The sequence below is a fragment of the Antennarius striatus genome, chromosome 17 (assembly GCF_040054535.1).
Source record: "Antennarius striatus isolate MH-2024 chromosome 17, ASM4005453v1, whole genome shotgun sequence".
Lineage (NCBI taxonomy): Eukaryota > Metazoa > Chordata > Actinopteri > Lophiiformes > Antennariidae > Antennarius > Antennarius striatus.
The window spans coordinates 18,834,201-18,850,502 of record NC_090792.1 but is presented as its reverse complement, the minus strand read 5'-3'; the positions used below and the strand labels follow the sequence as shown (position 1 = coordinate 18,850,502).

At 42.9% G+C, this 16,302-nt stretch overlaps 1 protein-coding gene and 1 non-coding gene across 2 annotated transcripts in view; one reads left to right on the top strand and one right to left on the bottom strand.

Moving 5' to 3' along the window:
- Positions 1-102: 102 nt before the first annotated feature.
- On the top strand, positions 103-175 carry trnaa-agc (transfer RNA alanine (anticodon AGC)). Its single transcript has one exon. It is a non-coding gene; the product is annotated as a tRNA-Ala (tRNA).
- A 561-nt stretch (positions 176-736) lies between these two features.
- Positions 737-16,302, bottom strand: part of LOC137610603 (otoferlin-like) — a 29,113-nt gene continuing 13,547 nt past the window's right edge. Inside the window, exons 14-44 of the mRNA XM_068338272.1 lie at positions 15,946-16,054; positions 15,686-15,869; positions 15,464-15,584; positions 14,767-14,867; positions 14,605-14,695; positions 14,407-14,523; positions 14,169-14,321; positions 13,770-13,959; positions 13,556-13,680; positions 13,339-13,473; positions 11,771-11,932; positions 11,577-11,696; positions 11,335-11,496; positions 11,052-11,214; positions 10,813-10,886; positions 10,462-10,488; positions 10,242-10,373; positions 10,085-10,157; positions 9,130-9,245; positions 8,909-9,046; positions 8,682-8,813; positions 8,448-8,575; positions 7,582-7,752; positions 7,342-7,502; positions 7,074-7,216; positions 6,890-6,978; positions 6,674-6,772; positions 6,229-6,470; positions 5,601-5,779; positions 5,414-5,514; positions 737-1,035 (exon numbers count right to left, since the gene is read on the bottom strand). Of these exons, the coding sequence (XP_068194373.1) occupies positions 855-1,035; positions 5,414-5,514; positions 5,601-5,779; positions 6,229-6,470; positions 6,674-6,772; positions 6,890-6,978; positions 7,074-7,216; positions 7,342-7,502; positions 7,582-7,752; positions 8,448-8,575; positions 8,682-8,813; positions 8,909-9,046; positions 9,130-9,245; positions 10,085-10,157; positions 10,242-10,373; positions 10,462-10,488; positions 10,813-10,886; positions 11,052-11,214; positions 11,335-11,496; positions 11,577-11,696; positions 11,771-11,932; positions 13,339-13,473; positions 13,556-13,680; positions 13,770-13,959; positions 14,169-14,321; positions 14,407-14,523; positions 14,605-14,695; positions 14,767-14,867; positions 15,464-15,584; positions 15,686-15,869; positions 15,946-16,054 (4,119 nt within the window). The 3' untranslated portion in view covers positions 737-854. The remainder of the gene's footprint in view (positions 1,036-5,413; positions 5,515-5,600; positions 5,780-6,228; positions 6,471-6,673; positions 6,773-6,889; positions 6,979-7,073; positions 7,217-7,341; positions 7,503-7,581; positions 7,753-8,447; positions 8,576-8,681; positions 8,814-8,908; positions 9,047-9,129; positions 9,246-10,084; positions 10,158-10,241; positions 10,374-10,461; positions 10,489-10,812; positions 10,887-11,051; positions 11,215-11,334; positions 11,497-11,576; positions 11,697-11,770; positions 11,933-13,338; positions 13,474-13,555; positions 13,681-13,769; positions 13,960-14,168; positions 14,322-14,406; positions 14,524-14,604; positions 14,696-14,766; positions 14,868-15,463; positions 15,585-15,685; positions 15,870-15,945; positions 16,055-16,302) is intronic.

Here is a 16,302-nt window from a genome sequence, read left to right as displayed (position 1 = left end):
AGACTGACTTTACACTGACAAGCTCCACCCAGTCCCCTCCGCTGAAAACGTCAGCGGTGGGGTCAGCTATGAATACATCCTGACCGCCACCTTCGACAGAACGGGGGATTAGCTCAAATGGTAGAGCGCTCGCTTAGCATGCGAGAGGTAGCGGGATCGATGCCCGCATCCTCCAAAATACCCTTTTCCTCTTTTCTACTTGTTCATGCGCTTGTCCTCTTTATCAGAAATCCCGATAAATCTAAATCAATAATTAACGTAGTATACTTGTGTTAACTTTCCACCAACCCAACTGGTTAACATGTATGATTTTTAATACTAGTGTTAAATACTTTTTAAGACTAGAAGTAACAGTACAGACAGATGAGGTTTATTTAAACTGACTTTTCAGACTCAAAACTAATTTAATTAGGAGTCATCTCAATAATTTTAGTTGATATTATTCTCAACTAAAAATCATCAAATATATTGACTTATTTCAGTTGCTTTAAATATCAAGCAATCCGATTATTTACATTAAATGGTTCGATTTATCTTGACCTTTTTTATAATTTTTTAACACAATTCCATTCTTTTGTGAGAAGAAAAAGTTCAAACAGCACAGACGCAATATAAGATGAAGCCCCTTAGGTATGAAAACGGCTGTCCATAAAGAGTTTTAATGATCAAAAACGTTTGCAGCTGTACTTTATTCAGAAAATCAGGACAAAAGTCATAACATAATGCACACAATTAGGTTTCCAATCAGCACAGAGAACAGCAACAACAAAATCACTAATTCAAAAAGAGTAAATTTAACAAACCCTGTGAAATGATGAGGAAGAAAAAAAAAAAACAACCTCCATGATGGATGGTCAGGCCCCCAGCATCTTCTTCACCATGTACCCGGGCATGTTGTAGAGGAAGAGGGCCAAGATGGCGAGCAGCAGCAGGGCGGTGACGATCTTGATGGTCAGCCACCTGTACTGGTCACATATCAGGTGTTTCGCCGCTTTGAAGGGGATGAGGAACCAGAGGAGCGCGATATCTGGACGGCTGGGAGACAAACAATCTGTTAGAACATTTGACAACTTAAAACATCCAAAACATCATCAGATTCCTGAAGATACCTTCACTCATCTGAAGAGAGGTGCAGGTTAACCCTTTCATTTGTGGCTACGGTGAACTAATGCCTACATTTTTATTTTTCCTGAAGTATGCAGAAACACACCTTTAGCTTAAAGGCTAAAGAAATTCTGTTTATACTGATTAAAAGATGCAAGGAGTCTTTTTGTTTGTCACTAGTCTCAGTCTTCACTTTTTTCAGTGAAGTTGCCAGAGTTGCTTCCACTGTGAACTTCCAGAAACGTAAGGAACTTCAACCGACTTAAATTGACTTGATTTTTCTTAAATAAAATGCTTACAATTAAAGATTATAGCCTGAGATTTGAAACTTTCTCTGAAGTTTTGTAAACACAAACAGGACAACCAGAGAAACTGATGCTCAGGAGCTCAATTTTTAATAATTTATGAAAAATCACACACACACTTCCACAAAACAACTCCAATACAAACCAAACATAACCAATCATATAACTCTTAATAATAATAAACTTTCAACAATAAGAAAAACTACAGACAACAGCCACATGATGACTTGTAAACACGGAGGCATTCATTTTTCGCGACCTCCACCAAGGAGTTAGTTCTGCTGTTGGTTCATCCGTCAGCAGGATTACTTATGTTAATGGGGGAGGGTATGAGCAACGATCCATGACATTTCAGTGGTGATCCGGGTCATTAAAGACTAACTGTTGATGATTCGCTACCAGGTTGAGGTGTTCCTCAGGGAGGTGGATGAAGGAGCTGCACCTGCAGTCCTCCAACCAGAAGAGGGCACCGGGCTGCTGAGGAGCTGAGCTCCTCTATGGGTGGCACAGATTACATTATGATGTGAACTTCATCAGATAGGGTGATAGGTTTTTCCGTATTTATCTTAATTATGAAAAAAAACCCCAATTGAACTAATTTCCACAGGGGGCGGGGCATCGGCTAGGAAAGGCATAGGATTGTTTATTCCTATCTGATGGAGTCCGGAGCAAACCGTTCTTTTATATAAAAACCATTGCCCTGGAACCATGATTTACTTAAATTCTATCAAACATCTAACTGTAGTGGTTCTGGATTTTTATTTGGATGCAGAACCTTGTGGTCAAAATCATAAGTAGACTTCAATGCGTACTTTTGACTCTTAAGTCCCTGAGAAATGAAAGGAAATCCTGATGTTGTCATGGAATGAAAAGCCAAAAAAACCCCAACCAAGACACCCAAACGAAAATATGAAAGGGTTTAACTCCAACAGCAAGTTTCATGGAAATCTGTTTAATAATGTTCATAGTTTTTCCTGCTGATAAACCAACAAACAAACAAACAAACAAACAAACCTACACAAGTCATAAAACCTCCCTGGTGCTGGAAACAATGAATTATTAGTCAGGTTATTAACAAATGCACACATCTGGATTAAACTCCTGAACGTCTGCAGCTGTTGTTTTATTCACAAATTCAAAGGTGAGATTCTGCACACTGTTGAGTTCACAACAAATCAGCACAAAGTCGCAACAGCAACAACCGGAAGGAAAGAACGATGGAATCTGGATGGAGTCTTCTGTCCGATGAGGAAACTCTGAAGAAGATGATGATGAAGAACATGGATGGTCAGGCCCCCAGCATCTTCTTCACCATGTACCCGGGCATGTTGTAGAGAAAGAGGGCCAAGATGGCGAGCAGCAGCAGGGCGGTGACGATCTTGATGGTCAGCCACCTGTACTGGTCACATATCAGGTGTTTCGCGGCTTTGAGGGGGATTAGGAACCAGAGGAGGGCGACGTCCGGACGGCTGGTGGAGCAAAGAGACGATCAGCGTTAAAGATACGGACGGTTCCCGTTAAACACCGACGTCTGCAGTGTTTGATGTTGTGTTCATCCCGGACATCTGCAGAGTGACGGGATTAACTGGACCGCAATCATTCCTCTTCTTGGAATCCTCGGCTGAAGATGAATCACGATGAACCACTAAACGCTGCATTTTCACAACGCTTGGAATAGAGTACAACATAGACATTGGTTTGAATGTATTTCGTACGTATTATTTCGTCTTAATATTAGGTATTTTATTAATTTAGTTAAGATGCTGTGCATTGTGCGTAAATGTCACAGACAGTGAAGACGCACTTTTGGTTTCTGTTGCTTTTTTGCATCCTAGATTAAACCAGATTAACTAGATTAAGTCTGAATTAGTTCAGACTGAATATTTTTTTACTCACGACCATCTGCAGAGATGTTCCCACATTCACCTAAGGATGGCGCTAGAACTAAAACTTCGAGAAGTGATGAATGATAACCTCTTAAACGCTTTGGCTATGCTCACGTCACCAGGCTAACGGGATTCAGTTCTGATTCTTTGCCCTGATGTGACATAAATCAGATTTTTTTAAAATCAGATTCAGCCCGTTTCATATGACGGACGACATCTGATGCGTCTCAAATTGGTTGCTATGGAATCCAGGCATCCAGATCTGCTGATCGCCATCTTCTGGCGATCAGAGGTGGTGACGTGAGCCCAGAGGCTGGTGTTGTGAACCCAGCCCAAAGATGCTTCGATTGGAGGGGAACCGGAGACGGGAGGCACCAACAGAGGATAAATCAGAAGCCATTTGAAAGTGCTGGAACCTTCTGCAGACGTCTCTGAGCAACGTCTTTAAGCTCCCAGCATTTTCTTGACCATGTAGCCGGGCATGCTGTAGAGGAAAATAGCCAGCATGGCCAGCAGCAGCAGAGCAGAGACAATCTTGATGGTGAGCCACTTGTACTGGTTGCAGATCAAGTGTTTCACAGCTTTGAAGGGAGTGAGGAACCACAGGAGGCTCGTATCTGGGCGGCTGGAAAGACAAGAAACATGCGTTCAGTGATAAGGACTTTGCGGGTCAGGGTTATGTCAATAAAAATTTAGATACAGAAGCAAAGAGTGATGAAATAAAATTACAGTATTATAGCATACTGAGATTTAAAGGAACAGTTTTTCCAGAAGCTCTATTTCGGTCTATCTACTCGTGTTCATGGAAAGTTGACATTACATTTACTAAAAATGGAGGAAATGCATTTTTACTTTCTACGGGACTAACAAACAACATTTCATGACAATAACTGAAACATACTTACACACCTACCTTCTAACACTGCGTCTTCATTTTATATGTGAGCGCTGAGGAGTTAAATGATGACGAGGGGGTAAATGACGTCCTTTGAAATCAGCTCCCAGCTTACAAATCAGCTGTTTAGGAAAACGTTGCAAATTGTTTGATTGTGGAGATCGAGAAATGTTCTGAGACTCAAAATCTTCACCTGGGGAGGCCACTGAGAGAGACTCTGAATGACTCAAGTGGGGACTTTGGGTGTCCTTGCATCCTTCCCTCTGATGGGGTCGTCCCACTGCATACCAGGTCCTCTGGGCCAGTGAGTACCATTGGCTATTAATGGTGGGGTGTCCTTTAAGCCCTTCCTGTCCCATGGTCCTGGTGGTCCTGGGTGCTCTGGCACTGCTGGTTGGGGCAGTTCCTGGGCCTCCTTGCCGATTTGTTACGCCTGATTTCCTTCTAGCGCTTCGGCTCTGGTTTCCCGGGTATTGTAGTTTGGGAGGGTGGTTGGATTATCTGCCGGGATTCTTGCTGCATCATCCTGGCCCAACAAACCAGCACCTTCTTGGGGTCGCTGGTAGGTGCTGATCCAGTGTTTGGGGTCTACTTCACAGCTTTCTGTTTGGTTGTTTGGACTAGACCCCTCCTGTCTTACCTTAATGAGTTACACAAGGTGGGTCAAGCCCTCTTTGATGTAAAGTAGTCTTCAATCCCAAATCAAACAGACCGGGCTAGCTTTTCAAAATGGGCTAGAAGTCATGAGCATTTTTGGGTAACATTTTATACCGATGACGTAAACCTCAAGCAGTGAGGACAACTCAGTTTTAATTTTTGGGTGAACTGTTCCTTTAAAAGGTGAATGGAAATACAGTAAAGAAAAGAAGAAATAGCAACTTACCGTGTAAAGAAAGACGATCGAAGGCTAAAATCCAGAATGTGGTTGACGTGAACAGAAAAACGTCTGCCCTCATTTTAGGAAATACCTTCTTTTAGTTGTTATTTTATGATGTTTATTCTTGTTTTATATTTTAGAATGTTTTATTTTTGACTGATTTATCTTGTTTAGTCATGTGTTCATAATAAAGTTAAATATTGGATTTATTTTGTTTATTCTATCGCGTTTTGCAAGAGTTACGCGTAACAGAAGTGGAGGATGATTTATGTAAGTATTTGAGAAATACAAATCGATAGCGGGGATAAGGATGCAAGCGGTGGTGAAAACAAATGGTCCTTCATACTTGGGTTTCTCCAGTGGCTCCGGTTCATTCCGACCTTCACCGACCGGACTCCTCTCAGCTTCCTCTCCTGTCAGGAGGTGCAGCTCTGCTTCCACTTTCCCCTGAAACGACAAAATTCTAAAGTATTAAGTAACTTTTCATCTTGACTTCTGACATCACGACCATAGAAAATATCCTTTTGACCCACCGTGAGTTCAAACTCGTCCTCTTCGTTTCTGGCCACGAATGGCCACCAGCCTTTAATCCTCTTCTGTTTGAAGATGGAGACAACGGGCATTTCTCCTTCGTTCGTCACCATCTCAATGGTGCACTGCTTGGCGGTTTTTGCACCGCGTGGGAAACGGTTGAGGTCCAGTTCGATTGCACCTGAAGAGAAAGGCAGCAGTTAGCACACGGATTTGCGTCTTGACAAAAAGAATCGTCTTTTTAAGAAGTGGAGTTACCGCACAATGCTGATTCTGGGACTTGTTCAGTCTCAATATTCTTCATATTGAGTTCGTATGTGGACAAACCTTAACATCCTGTTGAATTATCAACCTGTTTTGCCCTACTTCTATTCTTTTCACCCTTAACGTATGGTGTCCCACAGGGGTCAGTTCTTGGTCCCTTACTGTTCTCTACTTGTATGCTTTTTTTGGGTAATTTGAAGCTCTAATACTCATTTCTCCCGTTATGCAGACGACACACAACTGTACATTCCACTTATTGGAGGCTACCTTTTCATGTTGCAGCACAACCTGTTATAAATCCATGGAATTAAGACTGATAACATTATAATATTAAAAATTATTAATCATAATGCTCGTCTGCTGCACCTAAGAAGTCGTCTGCAGAGAAATGGTCGGCGTCCCACACTTGTAGATTCAGACGAGCAGGGATCTTGTATTGGGTCTCATCCCAGGCAAACATTGACTCTTTTTTCGAGATGACGATCTTCTCTTCAGCCATGAGGTAATCGAAGGGGTAGATGAAGCGCCAGTTGAAGTTTCCCTCCCCGGTGATGGAGTGATAGTGGACATCTGTGTCCTGCTTGTCCTCCTGCTGACCCTTCAACCAACTGATAAAAGAGAAAGAAGCCACAGATTCATTAATCATTTTTGTATGATTTCATTTATCATTGGATTGCTGTGGTGTAGCTTTGAGCAAAAATACAGAGGGATAAAATTATCTGTCGTCCTTTCAGCATCCAATATTCAAGTCGTGTAATTAGCAAATGTAACCGGGAGTTGCGTTTAAAATGAAATCAAATCATATCGTTACCCTCGCACAAATATGTCGCTTGATTTCTCCCCAGTGAAGATATCGTCGTCCTCCAGAACGACCTCATCGGTGTTCCAGATGATCACCCTCAGTTCAAACCTAGACGTGAGCAAAAGTACAACTACTGTATATAAAAAAGAATTGTAACTTTAAAAGTAATTTAGGTAAGGGTAGAGAAGCATCAAAGCTGTAAAAGGTTTGACTCCGGGGTCATACTTCTTTGGTTTCCGTGGTGAAATGTCCAGAGCGGGTCCGGGTGCAGTCATATCCTTTGGGAACATGTCCACCCACATCTCAATTCTGCCCTGAAAGCAGTAAAACACAAAGTAAGTGGATTAAAATTGATTAAATACTTTAGTTTGACTTGTTTGAAAGGTGGAGTTGGCTGAAGCCTGCGTACCTGTTCGATGCCCGGTTTGTCGGGGTGGAGCAGGGGTCTGGTTTCTACGTGTTCCGGGACAAGTTTGCAGCCGACCCGTGGGATGTCCTCCCAGTGATTCAACACGGTCAGAGCCAGATGTTCTTCCGTCTGCTTCTTCAAACCTGAAAAATCACAGGATGCAAGCAGCTAAACGCTAATCTACCAGAAATGCAGATTATTTTTTTTTAAACGTTAATTTTCATTCAGTGGGAGGAGCTAAAAGCGTTTGGATGAGGTGAACTCCAACCGTTTTCATCCTCGATCTCAGTCGGAGCCATGAAGACCCGGTTCTCCACCTTCACCCGTCCTCCAGGGCCGTAGTGAGGCCCGTCCAGTTTGTGATCTTTACATAGCTTAGCCAGAATTTGGGTGGGCTTCATTGGGTCCCGCCACACATTGTAACCATGGCTACAGAAGACAATCAAAACACAAATTGAGTCAGAATCAAACACTATCATTCCATCCCGGATAAAGGAGACGGTCCTACATGGCGTAGCTGCATGAGATGCCACATGTGGCTCTGTGTTTGCTGTAGAAACGGTTCTCAAGGTCTAGCTTGGTTTCTCCAATCAGGTCGTCGGTTCCCACCAGGTCCCAGTCGTAGATCGATACGGTGAGGGTGGAGTCCATCGGGAACGTGGCCTCCACGTCAAAGGACCTAAAAGACGATATTTTAGGTGTGAAGATAATGTTGTCAACATGTTTACCAAGACTCAACCTTAGCTTAGCTTAGCTTAGCATGATCCTCTAAGTCACATGTGTCGAACTCAAGGCCTGTGGGGCCAAATGTGGCCCGTGAGAGCATAAAAGGTCAGAGTGTCTAAAAATAAATAGGTCAAAAGTGTGCTTTGACCAAAAACTACGTTTCCCACAATGCAGTAAATTCAGCCCATTTTAACTCTGACACAAACGTTTTGAACAAAGTTAATGTCCTAATCTGTGTTTGATGTCATTTTTCTTTATTCTGTTGGATAGTTTGATCCTTGATTGATGGAGTTCTGTGGGTTTAATAACCTGACAAACTAAAAGGATTTATTTTGTAACAGAAAAAACATATTTTTTCTGTGTATCTGTAATGTTTGTGACTTGAATAAGTGATAAATTCAGTTATTTAACATTAAGGAGTAGTTACATTTATTTTACATTACACTGAGTTCCATTTAGTTACATTTATTAATTACATCTGGCCCTTTGAGGACAGCCGTTATGCTGATGTGGCCCTCGGGGAAAATGAGTTTGACATCCCTGCTCTTAGTGATCGATAACCACAGGTGAGGGTCTCAGATGATTGTTAACGTGTCATGTTTCCTACAGGACTAACTGTGTAAAATAATAATAAGCGTCTCTACTTGCTTTCCAAACAAAGGGTTCAGCTGTTTGGAGATGTAGTTCTCTTTATCTTTTATCTCCGTCTTCCCCAGTTTGATTGCTATGTATGGATCAGCTTTCCCGTTGATGTCAGCTGGATGCAGATCAGTTGCCTAGCAATACATAAATTAATTTTAAAAAGAGAAAAAAAAATGAGTTGATCGGAAACATGAATAATAATCTCATGTCCTGATTCTCTCATCAACGTGGGACACGTACCCTGATGACGTAGATGCGGACGAGGACGTTAATGGGGTCGTTGTGTGGAATGTTCTGAAATGTTCCCATGTTGGAGTCGAAGTTCGTGTCTCTGGACGAGTCGTCGAACACTTTGTACACGCTCAGGGAGCCCTGGGGGGACAATTCAAGGACAGTTCAAAGCTAACTGTCCCCCGTGAGATAATCCATCAATCCTACGTATAAATGTGTAAAAATTCCGTTCCAACCTTGAATTTTCCAACGATCCTGTCTTCATCCAGTACATTCTGATCGTCATCATCGCCTCCTTTCCCCCTGAAGAGGTTGTAAGTGTGGAGCCAGTCCTCAAAGTCGTCAAATTCAGTCTCCAGTTCCTTCGGGTACACCTGGAATCAGAAAGTAAGCATTGTTAAAAACTTTTTCCAGGATGCATCACGTCTCCTAGCAACCGTTAGTCCGGTATGGCTACCTTTAGCTCGTCCAGCTTTGGCTTTTTCTTCTCTAGTGGATCTAGCAACTTCTTCTTCTCCTTCTTCCCTTTTCCTCTCTTGGAGCCTTTCACAGGAGAGTCATCAGGTTTGATTTCTGAGCACGGGTTAGCGTTGGGGAGGGAAAGAAAAGGGAGGGAGGGAGCAGAACACTCAGACATGAATTCAACATGAAAGTTGCCAAACCCCGCCTTTAAAAGTTGACCAATGAGCTGAGGTGTAGAGCTCATTGGCATGCTTGGTGATGTCACAGCATCCTGCAGACACACAGCATTTATAAACCATTCTGTTTGTTCTGCTCTGTTAAATTTTATTTCACATCGCATGAATAAATACTCCTCGTCTTCTTCTTCATGAGTTTTGCATTGACAACTTTCTTGGCACGCATATGGATAATATGCAGACGTTTATGGGAGAGACAAATGAGTTGTCCCACGTTTGGAGATCGGATTCATGTCAGCAACTACATGGATGACTTCCTGGACTATCTAAGAGTTTCACTACTGCACAGTAGAAAGGAAACGTCAGTTGGTGAGCTCATAAAACACAGGCAGCAATCTAAGTATGAAAAAAAGGATTTTCCCGTCGCTTTTTAACATATATGACTCTAAAAAAAACACAAAATTATGTTTAAAAGGAACAATTCACATGAAATTGAGAATTCAGCTCGAAGTCCATGGTGCAAGTTCCTTGACAGAGCATCCAGCTGCAAGTATTTGTGGCAACTGTCTGTGCCATTTAAGCACAATGGATAGAAGCTGATGTTCATTAATGATATGAATCTTGAGTCCAACACATACAAACTTTGCGACTCAAACCCATCTCCGTCCCATCTGATAACACCTGAGTTGTCTTTTCTGGATGAACTGATCCTTTAGATTTACTACTTCTTATATGACATCAGAGCAAAACTCTGACATCATCATCTCCTTTTACCTCCACCATCTGCAATGTCCATATCGTCTTTGTCCTCTGAGTCTGACAGAGCAGCGTCTTGAGCCTTGAGGGCCTGCAGGAACAGATTGTGGATGAACAAACGCATCTGTTTCATCCAAAACAAGACCCCCCCTCCCCAATACTTAGGGTGACCCACCTCCATCAAAGTGTCGATGGATGCAAAGTACTTGGACCACCAGTCCAACATGCTCTCATCCAGCTCCTCCTCCTCAATCTCATCACCCTTCTTCCTCTTCCTCTTCTTACCTTTTCCATCCTTGTCGTCATCCTTTGGTAGATAAAGAGATGCTCTCAGCGACAAAAAAAATATCAGCGGATAAAAATCCTCTAGTTTCCTTAAACGTTAGTTTGCTTACCTCAACTTTTACCACAGCATCAGAACCCTGAAGAGAAACCAGATGGTTTAATGTCTGATAATGAGACTACAATCTTTTCTTCAGGTCTTTAAACAGTTGTTAGCCCATTTGATCCAACCCCTGAAGACTAGCACCTCTAGTTCTTTGTTGAAACACTTTAGTTCCTGCTGAAAACCTGAAGACTTTGTCTAATCTAGATGGTTCTGAGCTGTTCTGTGTTTTGTGGATCAGCAGGAGTGAATATTTGGGACTTGATGGAGCCCTGATGGAGATCTATGCCTGAACTGTTCTAAAGTAGATCTACAAAGATAAAGCACATTATGGGTTTTTAACATTTAAAAAAAAACTTACTGAGTCTAGTTTGACCACGGTGTCCATCTTCTTGAAGCCTGGCTCGGGTTCCATGTTGACAACTATGATTTCCTCTGAAAGTTAAACAGATCTTCATCAGATCTTCATCAACCACACGACTGCTCAAACACTTTGGGTATTTTAGCTTTCGAACAAAACCTGTGCTAGCTTTTGGTGGACAGCAATCGTGACACATGGGTGTGTGTTCTGCTAGTACTACCTGTGGTTTCTATGGTTACCTGTGGTGGACCAGCTGTTGGCCTGCTTGTCTCTCGCCCTGTAGATGAACTTCCTCAGGCTGGTGACGGCATGAGACCCGACCAGGGTGTAGCGGCCGAACGCTCTACAGTCGACCACTCGGATGTTCAGTGGAGGGTGGAGCAGCTCGTTCTCGGGTAAATCCTGACACACACCAAAAAAAACGAACAAAAATTACCCAATGTCTGTCAATCGGTCGGTTTGTTGTCAATCTAGTATCATCAATACTTGTTTCTCTACTGAATTATGATTTTAATAGCGTACCACTTCGAACCACTTGACCAGCGTGCCAAAGTTGGGGTTTTTCTTGTAGTTGGGGATGAGGGCGGACTGCACTCCCTTTCCGGCGCATTCTATGTCCACACGAGGGCGATCCACCTGGGCGAGGTTCACCCTCTTCAGGTCCCTCAAACCCCAGAACAGAACCTGAGAGAAATACACACACTTCCAGTCTTCACGCTGCTTTACTCTCAGAATTATTTCAAGCATGGCTTCATTCCAATCACCTCAATCCTGTATTTGCTGAGAACGGGTCTGATCCCCAACGGGACAGGCAGGATTGGGCCGCGATCCACATCTGTCGGGCCGTCGATGGGAGGCAGATCAGCTTTCCCGTTGGGGCCGATCTATCAGGAGGAATAATTTATTTACCGTGTGATCCGACTGCTTTAGCTGTGTAAACGGCGGCTGACGGCCCAACCTGAAGCAGCTCAAAGGCTGCCAGCATCTCTCCAGCGCTGCAGTTCCCCCGGTATATCTGGAAGTACTCCAGCTGGGGAGGGAAGCGCGGCGGACCGTAGTGCTCGTCGGCCATTTTCACCACAGGTTTGGCAAAGGTTCTGCCCATGAAGTCAGCTTTACCCTGGAAGGATGGGGGTAAATAAAACCCTTATCCTCACCTACATTTAAAAAGGTCGACTATTTCAAAAAGTGGTCTTTGGAAGCGACCGATCCATCGGCGGTCGGTATCATTGATCATTTGTCCTATTGAAACATGGATTCAGTCGTTCAATGTTTCAAGATGGACGAGATTATTTTAAAAAAGCAAAATAAAAACAAAACTAAAATAACCAGTGAACTGCAAAACAGTGTATTAAAGTGATCATTAACAGATTATTAAGCCTCTCTTGCAGTTAGTGGTTATGAAGACTGCAAATTCTCTGTTGACAACAAAAAAAAAAGCACAAATTCCACTTAAAGGAATGCAACAGGGTTAAGTCTCTACTCATCAGTGAGTCTTAGTCTTCTTGCATGCCTTTAAACACAATCTAGTCTGCACACATTCCTTCTACAGGAGATCAAGCCATCAGAATCACACTCTACTTATCCAGAGGGGCGTCCAAAATAATGGTGTTAATGCCAGAAGCAGATATAAAACGGACAGTCAGCAAAAGCATCCTTTCAAATATATTTCATATCAGGTTGTGTGTGTCAAATATCCTGAAACGTAAAAGAAAAACAGTCTCATGATTTAAAGTAAATTAAAACTGGTTTTAATCTCTTTCGGTAACTTATTTAGTCTCATTCACAGAAGTCCAACAATGAAACAGATCACCCAAATATGATAAAATCACTCCCACTGTGATCAAAGTCAGGGGATTTTTTTTTTCTGGTCAAAAAACACGTCACACAACCACCACCACTCACACTCTCTGAGTATCTCTGAGTATCTCTGAATATCTCTGAGTATCTCTGAATATCTCTGAGCATCTCTGAATATCTCTGAATATCTCTGAGTATCTCCGAATATGTGAGTATCTCTGAATATCTCTCAATATCTCTGAATGTCTCTGAGTATCTCTGAATATCTCTGAATATCTCTGAGTATCTCTGAATATCTCTGAATATCTCTGAATATCTCTGAGTATCTCTGAGTATCTCTGAGTATCTCTGAAAATCTTTGAATATCTCTGAATATCTTAGTACTCACACATAATCTCGTGTGGCTAGCGGTGCGTGAACACAATTTGTGGGTTGTGGTGAATGCTAACATGTTTACCATAGAGGCTCCAGACTTTTCAGACTATTTCTTTTGGAGAAATTATTATTATTATCCTTTTTAAAATCTCTTCTTTAGGTGTTACTCGAATGCTGCGACACTGTTTTACTGTCAATCTCCAGAAATGTCTGGTCAACATTTGACTTTCCGTCAAATTGGGAGTGATTAGACAAATGCCAAACTTAAATTAAATTCCAGGGGAAACTGGAAATTGAAGCTGCGTGGATGCAGAGCGTTTGCTCACACTGACGTCTAACAGCGACCCTCACCACTGTGTCTTGGTCGTAGATTTCAATCACGATTATGGGAGGGTCGTCTCTCAGCTCGCTAGCCTCTCCGAACAACTCCACGTTCTCAAAGACCAGCAGCTGGTCCCACGTCGGGCACAGCGTCTCACCCAGGACCTGGTAAGAGAACACAGGTACGGAGGTAATCACACTTCGTCCTCGCCGTTGACTTACTGAAAAGCCTCTAGAACCAGCTCACCTCAGTGACCTGGCTTTGCGTTGAGAAGAAGACTCTTGCGAAGGGATCGGACAGACCGGTGCTGTCTGCAGCAAACAGGCTGCGAGCTTGGTACATGTGGACCCTCAGCTGGAAGATCTGCTTCACTAAACATAGAAAAAACGTTCCAATATAGATCAGAAACATAAGGAAGCAATCCGAAACAGGTCCAGAGAAAACTGGTTGGTGGTCTTACTCATGTAGGTGAGGCTGATGGGTGGGGAGCAGGGCAGACCGGGTCCTCGAGACAGTTTGTTCTCCTCAAAGCCGTTGGGCAGGCCGCTCAGGTAGTCTTTACGCTGCCTGTTCAGACCCAACCACAGGTAGATCTCAATCTTGGACTGAACCGTCCAGCCGGCCGGCCCAAAGCCTTTCTTGCCAGGGATCTGTAGAATACAAAGAAAGTAAATTATATATAATTAATCATGTGCACGTATACATGTCTACTGGTTGATAAAAAATATGTTTTTTATTTATAATTTAAGGGACTTAGGGCTTCTTTTTTTACAAGGCTGTAGTTATTTTAAAGCGGGGAAATGTTTGATGTTTGAGTTCAGTCACTGAACGGATTCAACTCGTATTCCGTGTGACTCGCCCTCAGAAAGATGGTCTTGACTTTGCCGCAGTCCTTTCCTCTCTCCTCCTCCACACCCGAATACAGGATGTCTTTGGAGGGAACGCGAGCGTAAGCGATGCGCTTCCCGTTACTGATCATCCACAAGAAGACATCAGGGACGCTGTGTTGAGGCTGTGATGAGGAAGAACAGTTACGTTGAACAACAAAACCAGCGGGATCATTTCTTGAACGGTAGACACGATGTCGTCGATCTTACTTCATCAGCCAGGAAGCGCAGCTTGGTGAGGAAGTTCTGCGCCAGCTTGATTTTATCTCTCACTGTGCTTTTCTTCACCTGTGACCTCATGGATTTGGCTTGCTGGCCGACGGCCTCCTGAATCCAGAAACAGCCCCGCCATTAGCAAAAGAGTTCAAACAGGGGGAATCGTGGAGAAGAGGACGACGGTTGACGCACCACTTCTGACATGCACAGCTTCAGTCTCTCCCGGTCAAGTTTGGTTCGACCCGACTGGCTCTGGTCCTTGTTTGCCAGCGTGAGAAAGTGACTGCAGGAAGTGGAGCTCGGTCAGAGGCAGAGGTTTGTGAATACGTTCAGTTTGAAGCTACGACCACAGACCTGCAGCCCTGGCTGAGTTCCTCCAGGACGCCTCTCAGTCTGCGCTCAGGGTACGGCTTCTCCGTCTTGATGATCTCCTGCACATCGTTCAGGCCGTCCTCCTGCAGCAGCGAGTGAAGACCATGTCACTGAGTACATGCATGTTTGCACGGACAGGTGAACCTCGGCTTACGTCGATTTACATTACATCATTCTCGATTATACGTCGGTTTTCAAAAAAAACAAAAAAAAATACACGGAAAATTAAAAATTCAGTTTACGAAATTTTACTCCACTTTATGTCTGTCTGCCACAAATAACAAACTAGCTCTTAAAATCACTAGTCAACTATTAAAAGCACATAATATCATGGTACAATAAATCAGAATAAAAACATAGAATTATATAATTTGTCCATAGCAACCCCCGTGACCCGCAATGAGGAAGAAGCGTCTAAAGACGAGACAGCAACTTTATTTCTGTGCTAAATTAAAAAAATAAAATTTCATTGTTTGTCAGCTTAAAATGGATTCATATCAACAAATATTATTGAAATTACATTCATAAATAAAGTTCAGTACAGAACTGGGGATGTTTATCTTCACTTATTTGGATTTACATCGTTTTTTGACTCATGTCGCGTCTTCTGGAACCGACTAATGCCGTAAGCTGAGGTTCACCTGTAACTATCTAGTTACCAGTGATGTCGATGACTCACCAGTTTATCTGCCAGGTTGTCTATTATGTTGGCGTTGTACAGTCTTCTTCTCTGGTCCTGCCACCAGCTCTTGATGAAGATACATGGCTTCCTCTCAAAGTACGGCAGGTGGAAGTAGTTTCTGGGAAATAAGAAATGCAATATATTACAAAGGTGAAAACTACAGTGAGTAAGTGAAGATTTACAATAGTCAGTCTATGATGATGTTATTCCTGCCCTGACCTGTCGGTGATGACTGGTTTCATGGGAGGCGTCATGGCCACTGAAGTCATGCCACCATCGTCATCCATTTCTTCCTCGCTGGAGTTGTGGATCAGCTCAGTCTCCTCCTCGTCTCCATTGTCTCCCCCCTTCTTACCTTTGGTTTTTGGCTGGGCAGCCCCATCAATCTCGTTTCCGTAGTAACCTGGCACAAGCAAAGTTAGTCTCTGGTTGGAGTCCTTTGGCTTCAGGCTGAGACGGTGGTAGAGAATGGAGGATACCTATGGTGACCTCGAAGTTGATGGGCTTATCTCCGATCTTCCTGTCAATCATTGTGGCCTCCAGGAAAGAGCCAAAGAGGAAAAACTCCTCCACCTTCCCCGTAGCGGTCTGTCAAAACAACAAGCAAAATTTTCTCTTAATTAAAAGTGAAATATACGACATTTTGATGTGTGTAGTGATGGTAAAATGAACAGAACATTAGGACAACAGAGTCCAGAATCATTTCATCTGGAAAACGGGGGTGTTGTTAAACGTAAAGTCTAATTTTAAAAGGGAAATTTACTGTTTGATAGCAAAATCTCAATTTATAGATGTTCAGCTTGAATTCTAACCCCTGATGTATATTGTCCCCCAAC